This window comes from Saccopteryx bilineata, chromosome 6 (genome assembly GCF_036850765.1).
Source record: "Saccopteryx bilineata isolate mSacBil1 chromosome 6, mSacBil1_pri_phased_curated, whole genome shotgun sequence".
Lineage (NCBI taxonomy): Eukaryota > Metazoa > Chordata > Mammalia > Chiroptera > Emballonuridae > Saccopteryx > Saccopteryx bilineata.
In genome coordinates this window covers 155,974,067-155,996,142 of record NC_089495.1, presented here as the reverse complement: position 1 = coordinate 155,996,142, position 22,076 = coordinate 155,974,067, and the positions used below count along the sequence as shown (strand labels likewise).

Below are 22,076 nucleotides of genomic sequence, written 5' to 3'. Positions count from 1 at the left end.
ATCTTCATTTACTCTGCACATAGCAGGAGCAGATTCAACAGCAGGTACAATGCTCCATTTTGGAGCTGGAAACAGACAAGATGATATAGCTGCCCTCCAGGGCTTCAGAAGTCAATAGAAGAAATGACCAAGTAACTAGATAAATGGATGATTGAAATGACTGAGGTGTGCAGTCAATACTAAGAGAATTCCCTGTCATGGAATCTTCCTCCCACAGGAGGCAGAGATTCCTCTAGCTTCTTCAATCATTCATTTCATTTGTTCGCTCATTCATTCAACAAGTGTTTATTTATGCACCAATATATGCCTGACACTGTTCTAGTTTCCGCAACTGTGGAAGGTAACAGAATAGACACAACTCCCTTCCCTCAGGGGACTTCCATTCTCTTGGGAACCCAATGAAAAGCATGGATTCACTCTTGTCATGTCCTGGTTTCTGAGAAGGAAATGCTCTAGTTCCTTTCTCACAGAGAATTTTCTTTTAGAAATTGAGAAAATGTAAAGGTTCAAGAAGGTCGTGTTGAGCTCCCCTCCGTTCAGCATCACATCACAAAGAACCACGTTGCACCTCTTGCCCGGTCTTCCCTTCCCACACTCTCCCCTAGCAGGACCCAGCACTGCCCCTTCAACCGTCTCTATGCCTCCCTCTTCTTTCCAACCTGTTCCTTCAGGACTCAACATGGCTGAAAACAGCTGCCTTCCCCTCCAGACAATACTCACCGGAAAATGAGGTAGAGACACTTGGCCATTGGCCTTCACACTGCGATGCATTTCTCTCTGGAGCTGTTTCTTACTCCCCACACGGTAAGGAGGGATTCCATCTCTAAGGGAAGGGAAAAGACAGAACCCGCAGGCTCACGAGGATGCTTTCAGCATTCAGGATGCACACAAGCCATGCTCAGATCCCGCCAACGGATGATGTCACACGCCTTCATGGGAGTGCCCCCAGTCCCAGGTGCCACAGCTGTTTCCAGGGGGAAAGATCAATCCACTGTCAAATTGCCAAGTCTCTTGCCCATCAATCTTCTCAAAATGGCTCCCTTTTGGATTCAGGGTCTGACTTGGAAAGAGTGGTAAGCTCATCTCTCAGGTTGTTCTCTTAGAACTTGCCTATGGTCTGGCTAGCCCAGAGCAAAGGCTATCCCACTGTACAGGTTCGCCAAGCAAGAAGATTCTAAGACCCCTCTGGCCCTCCCCACAGTCTGTTGCTATCCCACATCAGAAAACGAGGTATGACTACCAGGGCAAAATACAGCAGACATAAGGACCAGGCCCACAGGGAGGGAGCTAAGCTAGGTGTAATTCTCTATCAACCTCCCAGGTCCCCCCTAACACCCCCAACCAACCAAGTCTCAACAACATGACCAATGTGAGCATAAAGACAAAGTGTCCCCTAACACCCCCAACCAACCAAGTCTCAACAACATGACCAATGTGAGCATAAAGACAAAGTGTCCCCTAACATCCCCAACCAAGTCTCAACAACATGACCAATGTGAGCATAAAGACAAAGTCTCCCCTAACAGCCCCAACCAACCAAGTCTCAACAATATGACCAAAGTGAGCATAAAGACAGTGTCCCCTAACACCCCCAACCAACCAAGTCTCAACAACATGACCAATGTGAGCATAAAGACAAAGTGTCCCCTAACACCCCCAACCAACCAAGTCTCAACAACATGACCAATGTGAGCATAAAGACAAAGTGTCCCCTAACATCCCCAACCAAGTCTCAACAACATGACCAATGTGAGCATAAAGACAAAGTCTCCCCTAACAGCCCCAACCAACCAAGTCTCAACAATATGACCAAAGTGAGCATAAAGACAAAGTGTCCCCTAACACCCCCAACCAACCAAGTCTCAACAACATGACCAATGTGAGCATAAAGACAAAGTGTCCCCTAACACCCCCAACCAACCAAGTCTCAACAACATGACCAATGTGAGCATAAAGACAAAGTGTCCCCTAACATCCCCAACCAACCAAGTCTCAACAACATGACCAATGTGAGCATAAAGACAAAGTGTCCCCTAACACCCACAACCAACCAACCAAGTCTCAACAACATGACCAATGTGAGCATAAAGACAAAGTGTCCCCTAACATCCCCAACCAACCAAGTCTCAACAACATGACCAATGTGAGCATAAAGACAAAGTCTCCCCTAACACCCTTAACCAACCAAGTCTCAACAACATGACCAATGTGAGCATAAAGACAAAGTCCCTACTGTGTGGCACTCTGTGCAATTCATTCTAGTATTTGAGTACCTACCATGTGCCAAACCTTGTTCACAGCACTGGGCAAGCGAGCCGTGAAGGAAGGGGACAAAAATGCAGAGGGATTGCCTTACGAAGCTTGTATCCTAATGGGGTGGCGCAGGCAATAAGCAAAAATGAAAAAGCAAAATTTACAGTATGTTAGAATGTAGTAATTACCATTATGAAACGCATTACAGGAAATGGGGAGAGAGGATCACTGAGGTGGGGGAGTTGAAATTTCAAAGTCCTCTCTTCCCACCACTTAGTACTCACTGGCTAGAGGGCAAGATGGTTTGGGCATGAAGGGGTGTAGTGTCAGTGAAGTTTTTGCAAAGACCTAAAGGCAATATGGGCCCGTGTCCTTCATCATCATTACTGAGAAAAAACAGGTGGAAGAGGTGAAGCACTGGCACTGTGTGTTCTGTGCTCCAGCTCGTCTTTGCTAGAAATGCGACCTGGAATTGCTGTGATTTTTTAAAAAGAATTTTGTTCTTGAAAACAGTCAAATGATCAAGATGGGGCAATTTTCCCATCACTGTCCCCAGGCAACTTATGAAGGCCTCATGTTCAAACAGTTCCATACTGAATCATACTTGGAGACTATAAATACTGAAATTAGGTGTTTAGAGATCTCCCTTTTCCTGGTGGTTTGTTTATCAGAGGGTGGAAGGGGAAAAACATGGGTGGCTCAGCAGCAGTGGCTGAAAACCAGCAATGACTAAAACGATGCCGGAACCAGCCAGCAAGCAGCCGACCTCTGGCTCCTTATCTGCAATAGTGGTGGTGTTTTCTGGAAGTCTGCAGACCTAGGCCAGAGAACAGGGCCACTACGGGGAGGGCACAGATCACAGCAGATCAAGCATCGGCTAAGAAGCACATGAAGGATCATCATTCTGAGGAGACGGGAAGAAGATCAGTACCTAAAGCAAGGACTTAAACACACACGAGTCCTGTCCAGAGAAAGGCCAAGGGGCAGACATGGCGGGCACAGTGGGATGGGATATGCAGTTGACCAGTAAAGGTCAAGTCACCCAGAGAGTCTCCTACTCACTGAGGCCTGAGACTTGATGGGACCCCTGAAGGCCAAGAAGAATAAAGGTTCTGAGTCCAGAATCTTACTGACCTACCTGAAGCTTACTCACCAAACTGTTTTTACCCTGGGATCATGGACAAGACGTGGGAGAAAACTGGGCTCTCAAGAGCACACCTGGCATGACCAGGAAACCAAATTCCAAGTCAGGTGACTGACTCAAACCCAAGGCTGCCAGTCCGACGCACTGAGTTCCTACTGAGGGTCAGACACATCCAACGTCATTCTCACAAAACCCCAATTCACATTTTAGATGACCAGAGTCACAGTCAGCATCGGTTAGACCCAGGATCCGAATCCAAGCCTCTGCTGGACTCCAGGACAGGTGTCCTTAACTTAACAACCTGCCCTCCTGGCCTCACCTGGAGAAGCCAAGCTTCCCCGCTGAGTGTGGGGATCCATTTCCTAAGCCTCACGGAGTCACCAGGCATTCTGAAGGGACAAACGGGAGATTGGTGAGCCCTCTAGAAAGTCCTCTCCTACCACTTAGTACTCACTGGCTAGGGGGCATGCCAGGTGGTTCCCGAGACAGTGAATCTCCCCGTCTCTAATCTAAATCCCTATGGGCTGGGAGTCCCCCAGATTGGGTCTCATGCTGACTAGCCAACTTCTGCTGCCCCAGGGCTGCAAGACCAGGTCCTTGCCCTTCTGACCCGCAGCTCTTCTGGGGACTGAAAAGGGAGGACATCTCTGCTCCAGGGCTCTTCCTGACAATCTTGGGGGCCAGGAGACAAGCACCCTGTGGACCTCCCTGTGACATACAGAGCTTCCAGAGTCCCAGAAGAGGTTCCCATCCACCCTCTCCTAGACTCTGTCCTCGAGTGTCCTCTAGTAGCCTTCCATCTTGTCGCCTTTCCTCCCAGGCAGAAATTAGTGACAAGGCTTTTATACCAACTTCCTGTTCCATATAAGGTAGAAAGAAAGGAGAATTTGGGGACATAGGTATGGGAGGAGGGGAAGCAGGTCACTGGTGGATCTGAAGGCTAGAGGAACAAATGATCTTTTTAGCCACCCTCTCAACCAACACACACACACAGCCATTCCAGCCAGGGCAGCTCAAGGAGCCAGTGTGGGAAAACCAAGACTTCAACTTAGAGAGGCTCAAAGAAGCTTGATAGGCACCTTTAAGGAAATGTGGCTTTAATTCTCTCCCAGCCATGAATCTTCTTCCAAAACAGCCCCTTACTCCAGAAGGGGACCTCTCTTCTTTTCACTCAGCTCTGTGAGCCTGCAACCGTGTCCCGTCGCTCAGACCCGCTCGCCCAAGTGTGTCCGAGTTTCCGCCCTAGCACGGCCTCCTTGCTGAGCATTTCAGCCCACAAGCGCTGGGCTCGCTGTTTCTGGGGAACGCCGGTTCTGCAGTGTGGACTCCACTCAGCTGCCATTTAAGCCGAGCCAATTAGCTTAGCCTTTTGACTCCACTGTGCCTGGCCGAACCTAAATGTCACTTTCCGGTAACTTTGAAACAGTGGGCTCGTGCGCACTGCGTCCGCCTGCATTTCCACTTGGCAGCCTCTCCGAGGGCCGCCTCTGATCACGGCCAACATCAAAGGCCTGGTTTGTAAGATAAGGTAATATTTGAAGTTCACACGAATGCCTTCCCTGGTGTCCAAAGTAAACCCATAAATAAGATATAAGGAAATGGAAATAAATAAATAAAATGACCCATGCCGCCCTCGGCGTGAGAAGCCAGGGAGGCACCTTGCACTGATTGTGTGACATGCGCAGCCTTCCAGGCAAAAGCTGTGCCTGACTCCGCGAGCGGCTCTGTGCAAATCAACAGGACAGGGACACTTCCACGCCGTCTACGCGTGGCTTTCAGGATGCCTGGACACCTCTAACAGAGACGTCACATGTGAGTCGGCAAAGGACCTGTGGCTTCCGAGGTCTCAGCCCCCCGCTTCACCCTCCTAGGCCTGGTGCCCGGGGCACAGCCCACCTCCATCCTGTCCCTAGTGCTGCGAAGATCGGGGTTTAGAGCTTGGCTGGGAATCTTGCAGCTAACTTTAAACCCCACCCCCCAAAAAAAAGTTAAAAAGCCATTCCTTCTGAGAATGTAAGTTTCAGAGTAACAGGCTCATAAAACAGCCTTCTCAGAGGCCTACTATGAAGACCCAAATCCCAGCCATCTTTAATAGGGCATTTTACTGAGCAGGAAAACCGAAGTCAGCAGTGGGCTTGGGGGGAAGGCAATGGCTTCTTTAAAGCCCCTGCCCACCTTGGACCTCCAGGCCCTGCTGCACAGCTCCCTGGAATACCCCAGTGCAGGCCGGCCCTGCCTAACTCCTACCCAGGTCTCTTGCAAAGGCCCCTGGGATTTAATTGGTTCTGTCGCAAATGAGACGATTGCTTCCCCGGGCTTGTGTCTAATGAACTCCAACCTTCTGAAGTCTATTGAAGACCGCCTGTGACCCCCCTTGTCCCCCTCCACAACTCCCAGCAGGGCAGCCAGCACCCCCCCTCCCACCCCAGCCCGAGCTGGCCATTGTGACCAGGAGAAACAGCCAGAGCCTTTTCATGCTTTATGGGGCGCTCCTATTCACTTGTTCAAGGAAATTTCAAAGGGCCTGCTACCCTCTTATCCCCTCTAAGCTTCCCTGGGTGAACAATGGGCTGAAAGCGATTCAGTTCAGCTTTTCATCCCCCCCCCTTTATTTCTCGCTCGACACTCTCATCTGCGCCAGGCCCACAATTGGCAGAGCTCTGAAGAGGGGTCTAATCCCAGCCCTGGGAAGCCCGGGTGACCCGCCCGACACTGGGCAGATCACACACACACAGGGCCCGCCAGCCAGAAAGGGCCTCGCACAGCCTGGCTTTCAGGGCATGCCAAGTCTGCCAGGCAGGAGGTGGGGAGGGCCCAGGGACCCCCTGTGCCTGGCAGCTTGAGACCCACAGGAACCTCTAAGTCCGGACACTCATCCCCTCCGATGGGATACGGAAACCCGTTTGTCTCCACTATAGACAGCACCAGACAAACAGCCCCTGGACATACCATTCCCAAGAGAGGGTGGTCCTAAGCTGATGAGACAAGTATGCCATCCAGTTGGTATAAACATGTCCAAGTGGGTCCAACATGCCATGGCCTCATCTGATAAGCTGCCCTCTCGGTTGGAGGAGGCCCAGCAGCACCCAACCCCTACATCTGAAAGATCAGATCCAACACCACAGTCCCCAGTCCCCTCTCTGGGGGTTGGCATCCTGGTTCACTCATCACCAAGCCAAGGGAGTTTCGCCCCAGGAGAAACCCCAGAGGTTCCGCCACTTGGGACCCAAGGGAAGGTATTGTGCCCCAAAGAGGAGCTGCTAAGTGAGGGGGGTGCCCTTTTCTGAGTGAGGGATTTGCCTCTACAGCAAAGTGGACTTTACTGGCCCAGGCTCTGACCTTCGCTACCCCGAACAGCTGACTTGCAAAGGTAACCTGTCTGACCCCTCACCGTGGCCTTCCCGTTTCAGGTTCTCACGCTCTTCAGCTAAAGGGGGAAAGGTGAGAGCCTGCGAGCCACTGCTGTGAGTGAGGAAGTGCATCTGCTGGGAAGGGGACGAAACAAGAGGGGCCAAGGGGAGGGCGCAGGGGAGAGGTCAGAACTGCTCCCTCATACCCTCCCCCCAACCAGTATGGCTGACCACTAATAAATACAAATAAAAAAATTCCAAGTGGCTCAAAGATCTCAGTGTCAACTGGTCCCAATAACACATTTCATGCTGGAAATGTTCGTGGGGGGGGGGGGGCAGGCAAGGGCAGGGGCCTGTGTCTGAGTTCTGTCTCTGACAGGAGAAGCTGCGGAAGCACGGGCCTTACTTCCATCTGTAAGTCACAGGGGACAGCCTGCCTTTTTAACTGGGGCTTGTGTGAGGCTCAAACATGGATGGGGACCACACCCTGGACACTGCATCCTGAACCCAGAAGAACACTTCAACGGGATCGAAATGAAATGCAGGCAAGGCACAGGAAGCAAGCCAAATACAAGTCTCCTAGAAAACAGAAGCCTCTGGGCTTCCGTAAACTACCTTTGACTTAGGAGAGAGTCACTCAACGCCTCTATTCAAATCCAACCTACCCTCATTTTACAGATAATGCTAAGACTCCCAGGCAATCCCCAAAATGATCAAAAAAATGTTAAAAATGGAGGGTGTACCAACATGTAGGGGCTGACAGTCTCATGTGATCTTACAATCTATGAAATAATACAACCTAGTATGAAAACAGATCTTGATATTATTTGGATCGAAAAATAAATTATGCCTGTCTAATATTCAATAAAGACGGAACAAAAATGTATTCAGAACTGTCCATCAAAGGATCATTTTTCTCAAGTATGGATACTGAAGGAGTTCAGTCCAACTTACTTCTGCGAACTCCTCACTCCTCCATGTTGGATGAAAGTCGCGTCCCCTTCCTCTTTTATTCGCTCATGCCAAATTGCTGTTCCTTTATTCCAGTGGAAACTTTCACCTGCAGGGCTTCTCTCCCTTTACTAACAGAGGAATCTGAGCTAACACAATAAAAGCCACCAGGATGTTAATCAACCGTAGAGTCCCAAATCAACCTCTTCAACTTTCCTTCCAATTGGTTCCATGCCACAGGCCAGGCAACAGGACATTTGGCCAATAAAAAACAGATCATTTCAAACAAACTGGAAGAATAGACGGTCCAGTTTTTAGGAAGGTGAAAGGAACGAATGCTAAGTAAAGATGCCAGAACTCACACAGCTCAATGAGTTTGACTTTCAAAACCGTTTCCTTAGTGGGAGAAATTCCTACTCAAAAACATTTGTGGAAAAGACTTCAAAGAACATTTCTAGAATGGTGGTTCTCAACTGGGTACTGGGGGGAAAGCTCTTGGGGAGTTTTGCCTGAGGCCAGGCTCCTCTCCAGTCTACTGAATCAGAATCTCCAAGAATGGCAGGAGATAGCGCTACCCGGCCCAGCACCGCCGCACACACACCCCTACGGAAGTCACACAGCATGTGAGCTGTTCTCCATCCAGAGATCACCAATGCATAACCACAGATGACCTGCAATGCAATATGATGGCCTGCTGACCTCATCACTCCTCCACCCCGATGACTCGGATTGCTTCCGGAAATCAAAGCCATCCATATGCAAAAGATCCAAGATCAGACTTGACTTTGGAAAGAATCTGAACTTAGGGGTAGAACCCCCCACCTGACACAGAGCAGGTATATTCCACCAAGACTTACTCAATCAAACAATATGTTCAGGTGAATACATTCACGAGGAAACATTACATACAGCAGCCTTTTAGAGACCTTTGGCTTTCAGACTCGCACTTTCAAGGTCTTTTCCTTTAAAAACAATGACTACCTCAACATAAACCCTTCTGTGCTACCCTGTCCTCCACCTGTGGGTTCTGCAGATGGGATACCTGCTTTTAAGGCCACTGAGCACTTCTGGAAAATGACAACCAGAAGATACTACTCTTAACCTTCTATGTTACTTTAGCTTTCTTCTTAAGGAAGGCACCACCCAACTTTCCCTGCCAAGGCTCTAGGCTTAACACTACTCCACCTGCCATGTCACCCTCAACCACCAAGCATGTCCACAGATGGGAATGGCAAAGCCAGGTGAGGATGGTTGCAGACTCCACTCGGCTGGCCTGGTGGGTCACGCATCAACCACGTTCCTGATGGGGAGAACAGGATACTTACACGCTGCTGTCCGTCATGGACATGGAGTCATCAGTCAGTGCGTCACTGGAAATCTCACTGTCATTGGCACTGGTGGCCGGTGCAAAGACATAGCCAGAGCCTACGTGGTATGGGTTAGCGGGGTCGCTCCGCCTGAAGGACCTGCGGGAAAAGGACAGCAGTGGGGCATCACCGATCCTCAGCAGGAACCCAGGGAGCCAGGTGGCCCCAGCACAACCGAGCGCACAGCCCCACAATCTGTTCAAGGCCAACCTGCTGCCCAGGGCTCGGTGCTCTCTGGGTGGAAAGCAGGGCCCTGTTGAGCCACTGATTCACCCTGAGGAGAAAGCAGGCTGCGTTCCTCTGCCTCCCAACTCCTCATCCAGGCCAGTACCAGAGGAACACAATGGCAAGGCCCTAAGATAACTTCAGCTGCCAAGAGAGCTGTTAGCGGAGTTCCGAGAGGCAAACACCTGGAGGCATGGTACAGCCTTTGCCTTTCAACCAGGGCTCAGTGAGTCGGACGGATGAGACAGAAAAGGTCAAGACAACGTTTGGGGCTCCCACCCCGTCCTGAGCTGGGCCTCTGTGTGCCCAGCCCCCTCCCAGGACTTCATTCTCAGAGGCTGGCGAAGGCCAGCGGGATTAAAATGAGCAGCACAGCTGTTTCAGAGGAACGTCCAGGCCCCTTCTCCAGGGCCCCCCTTTTGTTTCAGTGGCCTCTGCTGCCCCATTTTGCCCTCTTGATCCCCAGAACAACCAGTGTGCCTGTCCCCTGCTGGGCCGCATTCCTCTTGTGTCACCAGCAAGGGACTGAAGTAAGGGGAGAGGGAAGGGGCCACTGCAGTCTCGGGGCAGCAGGAAGGGCGTGCAAAGCCTGCACTTGCAGGCAGCCCGTTTACAAAGACCAGCACACTCCACAGGGCCCACCAAGTCCATGCCAACAGCACAGAAACCAACTGGAGGGGAACAGAATGGCTCAGAGGAAAGACCAACTCAATGTGGCCACTGCAGCCAGACTATAATGAAGTCCTTGGTTGGCCAATGAAAGGGATCCACAAAAGGTCAAAGCAGTCTATGCTTGTATTCACCGGGCTCTCCTGCTGACCTACTATGTGTTTGGTACTGCAATGGACTGTGGGTGCACCCTGCTCCAGTCTCTGGCCGCCAGGCACCCGTGGCCCAGGACTGTGTCACCATAAGTGGGGGGAGGGGGACGCCACGAGGCAGGTAGACACAGTTATAGTATTGGCCCATGAAGAGGGGCACCCCTTTATACACATCATCTCACTTAATCCTCACAGCCACCTGGGGCAGAAGGAGCCCTGTGCCCATCCTATAGGTGAGCCCTTGGGGACCCCACAGGTACGGCAGCCTGGTCGGGATCACAGAGCTGGTGTGAGTAGGCATGCCATGGATTAGACTGGCTCTCTCTCAACCTCTCTTTCTGCTTCCTAAAACAAAGACCAGCCTCAACATTTAGAAAAGTCCTAGAACAAGAGGCAGGGTAAGTGACCTCACAAAGGGTAATACTGGAAGAGCTAATGGAAACGTGAATGATGGAGAGGACACTTCTAGCTGGGTGGCCAGGGAAGGCTCCCTGGGACAGGTGGGAACAAGGCGAACCCTGATGGGTGAACAGGAATTCAAGGAGATACCACTCAGGACAGGGGAACGAAAGCAGTTAAAAGTCCTCCCCAGTCTAGGGAGGAAGAGGGTGGAGCTAGTCGGGTTAGGACAGGGGTCAGGAATCTTTTTGGCTGAGAGAGCCATAAACACCACATATTTTAAAATGTAATTTTGTGAGAGCCATACAACGACCCGTGTACGTTAAGCATTATCCAATAAAAATTTGGTGTTGTCCCGCAGGACAGCTGTGATTGGCTCCAGCCACCCGCAACCATGAACACGAGCGGTAGGAAATGAATGGATTGTAATACATGAGAATGTTTTATATTTTTAATGTTATTATTATTTTTATTAAAGATTTGTCTGCGAGCCAGATGCAGCCATCAAAAGAGCCATATCTGGCTCGTGAGCCATAGGTTTCCGATCCCTGGGTAGGAAGAGGCAGGAAGAGGAGAAGGCCTGAGGTTTTCCCAGCAGCACATATGATCAAGAGGGTATGCACCAGGTTGGACTGGAAGGAGGTGTACTGGGAGTTGTTGCCACTATTTGATATTAGAGCTGGAATGGGGTAGGTACAAGATAGAACTGACCGGGCCGGAAAAGGAGGAAGAGAGACAGTCCCTTTCTTTAGAGAGCCTGCACTCTTGTAGCTGAAGTAACAAGACAAACGAAAGATACTACATTCAGAGTCACAACACTTTAGAGTCACAATGAATCTTAGAGACGATTTAACTCAAACCCAACATTTAGAAATATTGATAAAAACCAAGCGCTACCATTGGTTGAGCACTCAAAATGGGCAGGGTCTTTATTCTTGTCACTACTATACACAGCACACAGAAGGTGCCCAATCATAACCACCCAAGGAAGTAATGGAGCCCCTTGTGGGGCCCAGAAGCCTTCTAGGCCACGGGCTGGAGACCTGGCCACACGGAACCCCCGTCTAGACTCCTTGAGGACCTTGGTTGGCAGGGACCTTCATTCATTCTACTGGGCCACATGGAACGTAAAGCTAGATCTAAGCAGTGTTATGTAGATGCAGAACTAACTAGAAAATGCAGATGAGGAGCACTGCACTTGAGCTTATCAAATGCCTTGGACCAACATGGCTCGCACATCCTGGCCCTGTTCTCTTATCTATAAAAGGCAAGAAGCCTCAGTACCTCTCAGGATCTTTTATGACAATTAAATTAGGATGATAAGCTCTTCCATTCCTTAGAACTGGTCCCCAAGCCCTCAGTCCGGGATTCCCTTGATTGGATGCCCTTGATAGGGGAACGAAATCAAGAGGTCGCGAGCTAATGCTGGCTCAGTGCCCAGCTAGCTGGGTGACAAAGGCAGGTCACAGTCCCACAGCATGGATGTAAGGTATCCACCAAAAACACGTGCAGGTCAAACACAGCCATCTGCACAAAACTCTCACACTCTCTGAAAGGCAGCTTAAGGGTACTGTGATTTGGGGGAATCACATTTAATATTCCAAAAAAAAAACCCCAAAACGCCAACAAAACCAGAGAGCTCCTGTTGCTCTTTTTGTCTCCTGTGGTATTTATCCTGACGTCTCATCACTCAGCGTTGGTGTTTCCACGTCGAATGCTTGTCTGGGGCAACTAGACTGCATGCCCCATGAGGGCCAGGACCAAGGCTGCCTCAGTCACAAGTGTCTCCCCAATGCTGGACCTAAGTTTGTGACACGGGCAGAAGCTGAAAACTTTGTTAAACCTCCTGGAAAGACCTTGGGACAATCAAATGGGTGGCTGAAAAGTTGGCTTTTTTTTTTTTTAGTCCAAAGGCAGAGTCCAAGATCAAAACAGCCTTAAATAGCATTCCAACACTTTCCATCCCCTCCAGTGTTGCTATCTTTGTGGTATTAACACATCAACAATGTCCCAAATATAAGGGTTGTAATTCACCCTCTACAGGGAGAAAATGACTCAATAGACATTCCTCCTCCTCCCTCCCCAAACAAAAAAGGCACCTAACTTAAATCCCATGCGCTCACAGCTCTGCCTTCTTTGAACACAGAGATCCCAAAATAAACGCGCCTCCCTTCGCCTCCAAAATAGAGGGCTACTGTGTGACCAAGCGTTGAGACCGGAATCAACTGCTCTAGCTCCATGCGTGGCAATGAAGCGCTCACGTTTTCCTATCATCATAACGTGATGAGGCAGAGGGAGGAGACAGAGGTGTGGGGACAGATAAATATCAATTTTAGGACCCCTAAACTTTGTCAAAAATCATCCCAAAATTTTTAAAAAATGAATTGGAACTGTTTTCTTGTGACTACTTAAAACAACAACAAAAACCAGAAAGAAACTCGACCATGCTACAGTAATTGCACCCAGATGCTTTGATTATTTCTTCAGGACTGTTGTGCTCCTAGCTGCTGGCAGGACTTGAAATTCCTAGGGAGAGTGGAGGCCTATGGTACACATTCTGCACAGGACAGACCAAGTTTGCAACTTCAGTGTGCAAAGGGCTTTCAGCTGTCGGGTTGCAGAGGCTCAAGGGACCCTATTGGCTGGGGAGATAGTTGCTGTCCCCCCACCTCCAGCCTATATCCCCAACCCCCAGGCAAAGCTCTTCACAGAGAGCACAACAGAACTGACCTTTGAGGCCTCTTTCTGGGTCCCCTCTCGAAACAATGCAACTTAAAAAGTAGTTGCTTCTAAGGTTGTGTGTTTAGGGTGCTCTGAAAGCCCTCTGACAATTCACTCCCACAAAGTCACTGTCCACAGGGCAACACAGTCCAGCAAGCATTCTCTAAAGCAGATCAAGGGGCGCTTGGTGAGGGCACCGGGCACCTGGGCCTCGAGAACAGACAAACTTGTACAAGCGTATGTTAGCGAGCTGCCCCGTCACACCCTCCGTCCCGATCCGTGGCCTACTGCTTCCAGCATTGCTTTCCTATGGCATCATTTTCTTTGATAACTGAAGCCAAACTTGATTCCCATGGCTTCGCACAAAAATGAGCCTCATCAGTGATTTCTTTCAGAGAATGGGAGGCACAGGGAGCCAGCCAGGAGCCATCTGGTAGGCCGGGCTTACTTTAAGTGAGGCCAGAGCAGAGGGTCCAATGAGGGACACATGGAACCTGCCTTGGGCGGAAACACACAAGGGCCTGGGCAGAAAGGGAAGCACACAGGCAGTGCTCTGTGCGCTCGCCATTGTCTTCTCCTTCCCAAAATAAACGTGGGGCTGAGCTCCTGATCCCACAGCCCCCTTCACGCACACCTCACCACTCGGTGTATGTGTTTGTGTGCTGGGGTTTTCACACGTGCTTCTACCAACAGGTCACTCTTGCTCTAGGTTATTTATAGAGACCATCAAAAGCGCAGGCCTCCCACTCAACCACTCGCAAACCAGAGTCCTTCCCTCTGAGGATAATTCCTGCTCTTCCGTTCCAACTATTTATATTAAACCTGACACCAAATCAGTAAGGACACAAACAAGTCATTAAAAGTGAGGCTCCTGTGAGAGCTCAGGGTAAACACAGGGCTTGGAGGACTAGCCGGTGCTCTGGGCACCCAGCCGCCAGGACTGTGCCTCAACGGCTGACGAAGGGAGACCCTCGGCAGGACTCGTTTTCTCTGGGTCATTCATTTTCCTAACTTAATAAAAGCCCACTGCATACGCCCGGTACCTTGCATAAGTGAGTGTATTCGGAGGGGGAGGGAGACTTAAAGAGTTAGCTAGGATCCCTACACCCCAAGAACTAACTGGAAAGGCAGACTTAAGTTCAACAAGTAGAGAGAGCAGAGACATGGAAAGGGGGAATACTCTAACCCAGTGGTAGTCAACCTGGTCCCTACCGCCCCCTAGTGGGCGTTCCAGCTTTCATGGTGGGCGGTAGCAGAGCAACCAAAGTATAAATAAAAAGATAGATTTAACTATAGTAAGTTGTTTTATAAAGATTTATTCTGCCAAACTTAGCAAAAATCCGACATAAAGTACTTGGTAAGTAATTATTATTATATGCTTTTTTTTTTTTTTTTTTCCCCCCTGAAGCTGGAAACGGGGAGAGACAGTCAGACAGACTCCTGCATGCGCCCGACCGGGATCCACCCGGCACGCCCACCAGGGGCGACGCTCTGCCCACCAGGGGGCGATGCTCTGCCCCTCTGGGGCATCGCTCTGCCGTGACCAGAGCCACTCTAGCACCTGGGGCAGAGGCCAAGGAGCCATCCCCAGCGCCCGGGCCATCTTTGCTCCAATGGAGCCTTGGCTGCGGGAGGGGAAGAGAGAGACAGAGAGGAAGGAGGGGGAGGGAGGGAGAAGCAAATGGGCACTTCTCCTATGTGCCCTGGCCAGGAATCGAACCCGGGTCCCCCGCACGCCAGGCTGACGCTCTACCACTGAGCCAACTGGCCAGGGCTTATTATATGCTTTAACTTGCTGTATTTCTGCTTTATAAATTTTATAAAGTAAAGTTACTTTCCTACTTTATAAATCACCATTACTGTGGAACCGGTGGGCAGTTAGAAAATTTTACTACTAACAGAGATACAAAAGTGGGTGGTAGGTATAAAAAGGTTGACTATCCCTACTCTAAATCTTCACAATGAATATGGGCTAGGACCCAAAAGTCACTCTTTGAAAGGGGTATCTTAACCTGGTTGCCCTTTTCCCATACCCAATTGTTATCATACAAATTATAATGTTTTACATCTGTTCAAAGCAACTCTCTTTGTAAAGAGCTTTAATATTTATTATTCTGATCCCAAGAGCAATGTATGATTAATATTTATTATTCTGATCCTAAGAGCAATGTATGACATAAACAGAAAGGATGGAGCCCACTCATTTTACATGGCACATGGGGTTCAGAAAGGCTTGAACCCAGGTAGTAAGTGGTGGACAGGGCTGAGACCCAGGCCTCTAAATAATTTGGGACATCTCCCAATATACCACCATACACCTGACAATCTTGCATGTTAAAATGAAGTCTGGATATGGCTTAAATTCTCTTTAACAATGCCCAACTAAGATATCTGGGCTTCATGAAGTCCTGGTAAAGTATTTCATTTCAACTCCCCAGTAGGAAAAAGCACATATGAGCACAGTACGGTAACTCCAGGGGCCGATGACAAGGTGCCATTTGTACATTAACGACACCGACAGTTCACAAAAAAGAAGGAAAGCACTGGAAACACAAAGAATCTTTGGCCCTGGCCTTCAGGATCAAAAAGCTTCAGAAGGCCCTGGTTGGTTTGTTCAGTGGTAGAGCGTAGGTCCGGCATGTGGAAGTCCTGGGTTTGATTCCTGGCCAGGGCACAGAGGAAAAGTGTCCATCTGGTTCTCTACCCTCCTCCCTCTCTTTCTTTTCTTTCTCTTCCCCTCCCACAGCCAAGGCTCCACTGGAGCAAAGTTGGCCCAGGCACTGAGGATGGCTCCATGGCCTCTGCCTCAGGTGCTAGAATGTCTCCAGATACAAAGGAGCAACGCCCCCCGGTGGGCATGCAGGGTGGATCCCGGTTGGGCACATGCAGGAGTCTATCTCTCTGCCTCCTTGCTTCTCACTTCAGAAAAATAAAAAAAAATAAAAAAGCTTCACAAGTATAACCTTCCCCAAACTTAATCCTGGTAATATCCCAGCTGAGGACTCTGGAGGGGAGAGGGGCACCCCAAGGCTGGGTCTACCGCCCACCCACGAAGGGGAGGGGTCAAAGCAGGGTCCTGCCTCAGAGGGCTTTCTTACTGATGGCATCTAAAGCCACACACGCTGCTATTGACAAAGGTGACACTGGGGGCCTGATACAGAAGCCCCACTGTTAGGAGGCCCCAGGAGAAGCAGCGGCCTTACCACAGGTCTTAAGCAGTCTCACCTACCACTGCCAAACTGGGAAGCAATTAGGCTGGCAGAGTTTTTACTCAAATGTTCACATCATGGAATGGGGTACTAGCAACAGGTGCCCGGTGACAGCCTAGTCACAGAGGGCAGACCTGGCATCTTCCTCCAAAACAACCTGAAACCATAAGCTTAAAGATGCTGAAACAACTCCTTCCTACACTTCCTTGCAAAAGCCAATCAGTTTTACTTAGCTGTAGACCAGATGTCTGTGAATGGCTCCCAAGGATATAAGCACGCCCCCTGGTGGTTGGAGAACAAGACCTTTCCCTCCTTGTGAAGAGTCAATTGTGTTGGCCACCCCCACTAAATCATGGCTTCTGGATTCAGACCTGGCTGCCCTGCCCCTCTTCCTGCTGCTACAGAGAAAGTGATCTCCACCAAGGCAGCCAAGTCTTTAACACATGGAGAAATACAACATGGCTAGCAAGATAAGCCATTCAGATAGCAATCAAAGCCCACTCCACTTCCCTCCCATGCCATAAGCAACAAACACGAATTAAGAGGCTCTTTCTCTTTGAATACTGAGGAGAGAGAGGGAGAGAAACAGAAAAACTCATGCTCACAGGAGGTCTAAAGTTGCCTCCAAAGGTCAAGAATCATTAAGACTTGGCCATTCTGTAAAGGACTGTTTGTCTTTGAAGCCTCAAAGAGAGAAACTATTCCAGGGCCCCAGTCTTCTCTGGCCAAGACCTCTGCTCCATCAGCACTGAGCAACAAAATAATCAGCTGAGGTCTGCCCCTCAGGCTGCAAACTTTTAAAACCTAGATTCACTTACCGGCAGCCTCTCCAGCTAAGGGTCCTTCATTTGGGAAAGTCACAGGGCCTTCCTGAGTAAGGAGGGTTTCTGGCTGGGTAAATACCTAATTCTACAAAGATATCTGTAAGACCCAACTGCTGGCTCTTGTCTTCACATCAATGTTCAAAAGATCCCACTCACCCCCATATCCAATGGGTACACACGTTATTTCCTGTCTCCACCACGACCCAGCTGCCTCCCTAGCCACATTAATTCCACCCTCTACTGATTAGTGGTGAATGACCCCTTCCAAAACCGGTGCTTACTGTATTTGGTGACTCAGCAGCATTAAAAGCTGTTTTCTCTGTACCCACCCCCCTTTCCTAAGACTGGCCCAAGAAATTAAGTAACATGCATTAATGAATACTGCTTACCAGCATTTGTATTCAGCACTGGGAGACTGCAGGCATTTAGGTGTGTGTGCCTCATCCCATCCCCACCCCCCACCTGCCCCCAAAACAAAAAGCAAGATCAAAGCATTCATAGCCAGTGGTCCTGGCTCTTAACAGACCTTTGTCACCCTCTGTAGCACATCCATCCAACCATCCACCGTATATAACTCAAAACATCTGCCAAGTCCATTTCATCCACCACCCACTCCTCCACCCCCTGCCAGTCTTACCTGTATCCACTTTCAACAATTTCTGTGGATCTCACACTTGCTGTAGCCCTCAGAGTTTTGCTGGACAGGCCAACCACAGCGGGTGAAAGTTTGCACTTGAAGTCAGCACAAGTCCACTCCTCTTCTTCATTCAAGGTGGGGAGGTAGCCACACACCAACTTTAGGCTCCCTAGTCCCCCATTACTCATGTAAGCTGTGTTTTCTCCCCCACTCCTCACATACTCGAGGTATATATCAGAAGTCAAAAACATCTGGTAGGCATTTTCCTCCATCACCGACTGGATCTCAGTCTGCGCTTGGTCAAACATGATGGAATCAATCTGTTGCTTCTTGATGCCATCTCTTATGTAGGTCTTGGTGGCAGGTTTCAGCTGCTTGGAAACAATGCTGTTGTTCTCAATGTACCTTTTGTAAATCGCTTTGGCTACTCGCAAAGTTTTGGTATCCTTCAGGTTCATTTGCCTGAATCCATTGCAGGCAAACCAGAAGTCTAAAGTATCCACGCATTTCTCCCTCTCCAGGAAAGTCCGGAAGAGATAAGCACCATCCTGATCGCCCAACAAGGAGTGCAATGACTTGGTCCACCTGGTCAGAGGGGAGTCCGGAGACGCCCGCCCCTCGGGCTCCCCCAACCCATCTTCGTTCCGCCTGGTGTTGGAGGAGACAGGCATGGGTTTTGAGGCCTGGCCCTTCCCCACTCCCGGCTGGCAGGGTGGGGTCTCCCCTTCTTCCCCTGGAACCGGGGGCCTGGGTGCATCCTCTCGGAAGCTGCTGCTGGGGTCTGGAACACGAGTCACCAACACAGCGCTACTCATGGTGAATGAGTTCTCACTGCGTTGGGGAATTTTTTTCTTCCAGTTCCTCTCAGCAATCAGCGTGGTCTCTCTTTCTCTCTCAAGTCAGCAGGGGCTCATCTGAGCCTCCTTTCTGGAAAGAAAAGGAAGGGGGGAGGCAAGGAGAGAAAAGGGTATTGATCTAATCAAAACCAGATCTACCCAACATCAAAGCAAGAAAGTAAACAGGCTTTTCAACTCCTCAAATTCAAATCAAGCAACCCAGCTATCTGCGAGGTGCTCATCTAAGGTATCAGATGCTTTTTCAAAGGCGAAATCTGAGCTCCCTGCACACTTGGGGGGGGAGGGCAGGGGAGAAGGGTTAGATAGGGAAGAGGTGGGGAAGGTGAGATGGGAGCAGGGAGAGGGGGAGGTGGGGGCGAAGAAGGGGCATGCAAGGTGTGAAACATAACCTTCCAAAACCCCCTCGCCCGAGAGCACTCGTGGCAGCTGGGCCCGCACCTCCTCGCTCCGCTCCCTCCTCCTCTCCCACCCCCACTCCCAGCATCAACTCTGAACACACGCACTCCGAGCCGCAGGGCTGTGTGCAGGTGAAACCAATTTCTGTAAATTTCCCCACTAGGCTCTCCGCACAGATAACTCAAGCTCCAAACGTGCCCTTCCACGGCATATGGTTCCCATTCCCCCACCCACCCCTTCCTTCGGCGCTCCCCCTTCCCACTCCTTAAAAATTCAGATCTTCGACCGAGAAAGAAGCCCGCCCAGCAAGGGGCGGAATGGGCTCCCGTAGTCCCAGCTGGAAAACGCGCCCCCCCCTCGAGCTGTAAATATGCCTGCGCCCCCGCCTCCCGCCAAGTATAAGACTCAGTCTACACCTCTATCTCCCCCAAACCAGAAATCAACTCACTCAGACGAGACTTTGATCTTCAAACTTTGCGAGAGCGCAAAGAAGCCTCCGGGACCCGCCGCCCCGTCTTCCCCCGCCCCCGAGCCTCCTCCCGGAGCGGTGAACCCTACAAAATCGAATCAGAAACCGTCTCACGCTACCACTGCCTTCGCCAAGAATCCCAAACTCTACTGACCTCGGTCAAGCCTGTCTCTTTTTTCCAAAAGAAGTCTTATCTAACCATAAACAAGACGTTTTCCCCAGCAAGGGAAGAAGGGTAGGACAGGCGGGGGGGGGGGGGGCGACCCCGAAAACGGGGCCGGAACTCCGGGCCGCGGTGGGTTCACGCAGCCCCCGCCCGGGGCCTCAGGCCGCCGGGCTGCGTAACTCAGCCCGCAGAGTGGCGGGGTCACCAGTAGAGCCGCGATACCCCGGCGGAGGGGAGGTGGAGCTGCCCCGTTACCTGGTGGACGAAGGCGGCCAGAGGCCGGGTTCTCATCTCCGCCGAGCCCCCCGGCCCGCCCCTCCGGCCCGCATTCAGAGCCGTGCAGTGCGGGGCCCAAGCCCCGGGAGACGCTCGCAACACCCCGACCCCAGCGCGGGTCAGTCCCCGGCGCCGCCGCTCGCAGAGGCGTCCGCAGAAAAAGCAGGGAAAGCAGCAGCCTATTCCAGAAATGGCGACGCGCGGAGTCCCTGCCTCTCCGCAAGAAGGGCCGGGCGGCCAGGGGCGCAGCGCCCAGGCGGGGAGGAGAGAGACGCGGGGGACGCGGGCGCACCGGGCTCGGGCCGCTCCAGCCCGCAGACTGAGTCTCGGCCAGCGCTCGAGGCCCCTAAGCGCGGACCAGTGGCTGGGAGGGGTGGGGGAGAGCCCGGAGGAGGAGAGGGGGGCGGGGGAAGGGGCGGAGGGGAGGGCAAGTGGGGGGCGCCGCCACCCTTTCATCCCACCTTCCAAAGCCGTGCACACTCACAGTCTGAATCACATCCCAAAACCTCGACGACGAAGCGCTTCCCCAGGGGGCGGGGGGTGGGGAGAGGCTGCACCTCTTCGCCCCACCGCGCTGCCACTTGCAGAAGTCTCTCCCCTGGGGCCCCCGCCACTCCGCTGGGGAGGAAGCTCACGCGCAGAACGCTCGGGGCAGCCAGGCCAAGCCCCCAGGAGCGCTGGGCACCGGGCCCGCGGCTCTCCTCCGCGCCCGCCCGGAGCGCGCCCCGAAATAGCCGGCCTGCCAACTTCAAAGGGCCGACCGGCACATCAAAGGGCGCGGGCCGCCCCGCCGCCCCGGCCTCGGCACTCACCATAGATCCGTGATCGCGCTCCACGGCGAGACCTCGCAGGCGCCCTGGGCAGGGCCCCGGCCCCGGCCCCCGGATCGGCTCGCGGCAGCCCCGGCCCCCCCCGGGCCAGTCCCGGCGTCGGGGAACATGGGGACTCGCGCGGCAGGGGAGGGGGTTGCGGGGAAACAATCCGGGATTAAAGCGAGATCCACCCGCGAGGGAGGGGAAGCAGCGCTCCCCGCCGCCCCTTTTATGCAAAAGATCCGAGTGGGCCTCCGCCCCCGCCGCGGCCGCCCCCGGCCGCTCCGGCCCCAGCCCGGCCCGGCTTTCAACACAGGTCCTGTTTCCAGCAGTCACTCCGCGCACCAAATGTCCTCCGGCCGCTTCCAACAAAAACTGCGCCGTGGATTTAACTGTGCACTTCAAAGGCGCGAGCCGAGTGCACGGTCCTGAAAGGGAGGTACGCGCGGCCGCGCCCCCGGCCGCCCCCAGTGCCTTCAGCGCCCTTCATGAGGGCCGCCGGCTCGCACCGCCCCTCCAGGCCCGGTCTCACTCGTGCCGGACCCCCTCCCGTCTCCGGGGCCTGCAACGCGGCTTGCCTCGACCTATCTCTCCGTCCCAGGGGGGGCTTTCTTTGAAGCAGCTCTGCTGGGGCTGCGATTCCATCCCTACCTTTTACAACAGGGCATTCGGCCAGGGTGACGGGCTCCTTGGATGCCGGGCAGCCACGAAATCCATTGCTATGAGGGGTTATTTTTATTTCCGAGCTTTCGGGTTGTTACTGAGTTGCCAGGACCTTATCAAAGCGCAGCGGGCTCCAGCCGAGTCCCCCGGGCCCGGCTTGGGGAGCCAGTGATCCCGCCGCGCCAATCACAGCCGCTCTCGGCCGGCCCGCGCCGCCCGCCTTAAAGGGACAGGGCTCGGCACCCGCCGGGGCTGAGCCGGGCCCGCCCCTGCTGCACACTTCGCTCCCGCAGTAACTAGTCTCCGTCCCTCCTCCGCCCCCTGCCTGGCCCCCTCTGCCCCAGGGGCGCTCTCAGCCTGAGTTCTGGTTCTGTCTTTTAAGTTTTTGGCTTCTTTGCTCTAGCTTTTTCCCCCCTTGCCTGCCCTCGTCCTTCCCAGCTCTGGAAAGCAACAGTTTATTGTACCATTCTGGCCGACACCAGAACTGCAAGCGAGCAGATTTTTTTTCCTATCATCAAACACTTTTTGTACCTCTA

At 52.0% G+C, this 22,076-nt stretch overlaps 1 protein-coding gene across 5 annotated transcripts in view; it reads right to left on the bottom strand.

Annotated features, from left to right (window-relative positions):
• Positions 1-21,616, bottom strand: part of AXIN2 (axin 2) — a 31,845-nt gene extending 10,229 nt beyond the window's left edge. Inside the window, exons 1-4 of one of the 5 annotated variants that reach the window (XM_066235400.1) lie at positions 21,529-21,616; positions 17,902-18,828; positions 9,024-9,164; positions 721-823 (exon numbers count right to left, since the gene is read on the bottom strand). In XM_066235400.1, coding sequence (XP_066091497.1) covers positions 721-823; positions 9,024-9,164; positions 17,902-18,716 — 1,059 coding nt within the window. In that variant the 5' untranslated portion in view covers positions 18,717-18,828; positions 21,529-21,616. Of the gene's footprint in view, positions 1-720; positions 824-9,023; positions 9,165-17,901; positions 18,829-19,602; positions 19,704-20,044; positions 20,359-20,549; positions 20,688-20,877; positions 21,265-21,528 lie in introns of those variants that run through there. The other 4 variants (XM_066235396.1, XM_066235399.1, XM_066235398.1 and 1 more) reach the window with 4 other exon arrangements.
• Between the last annotated feature and the right edge of the window lie 460 nt (positions 21,617-22,076).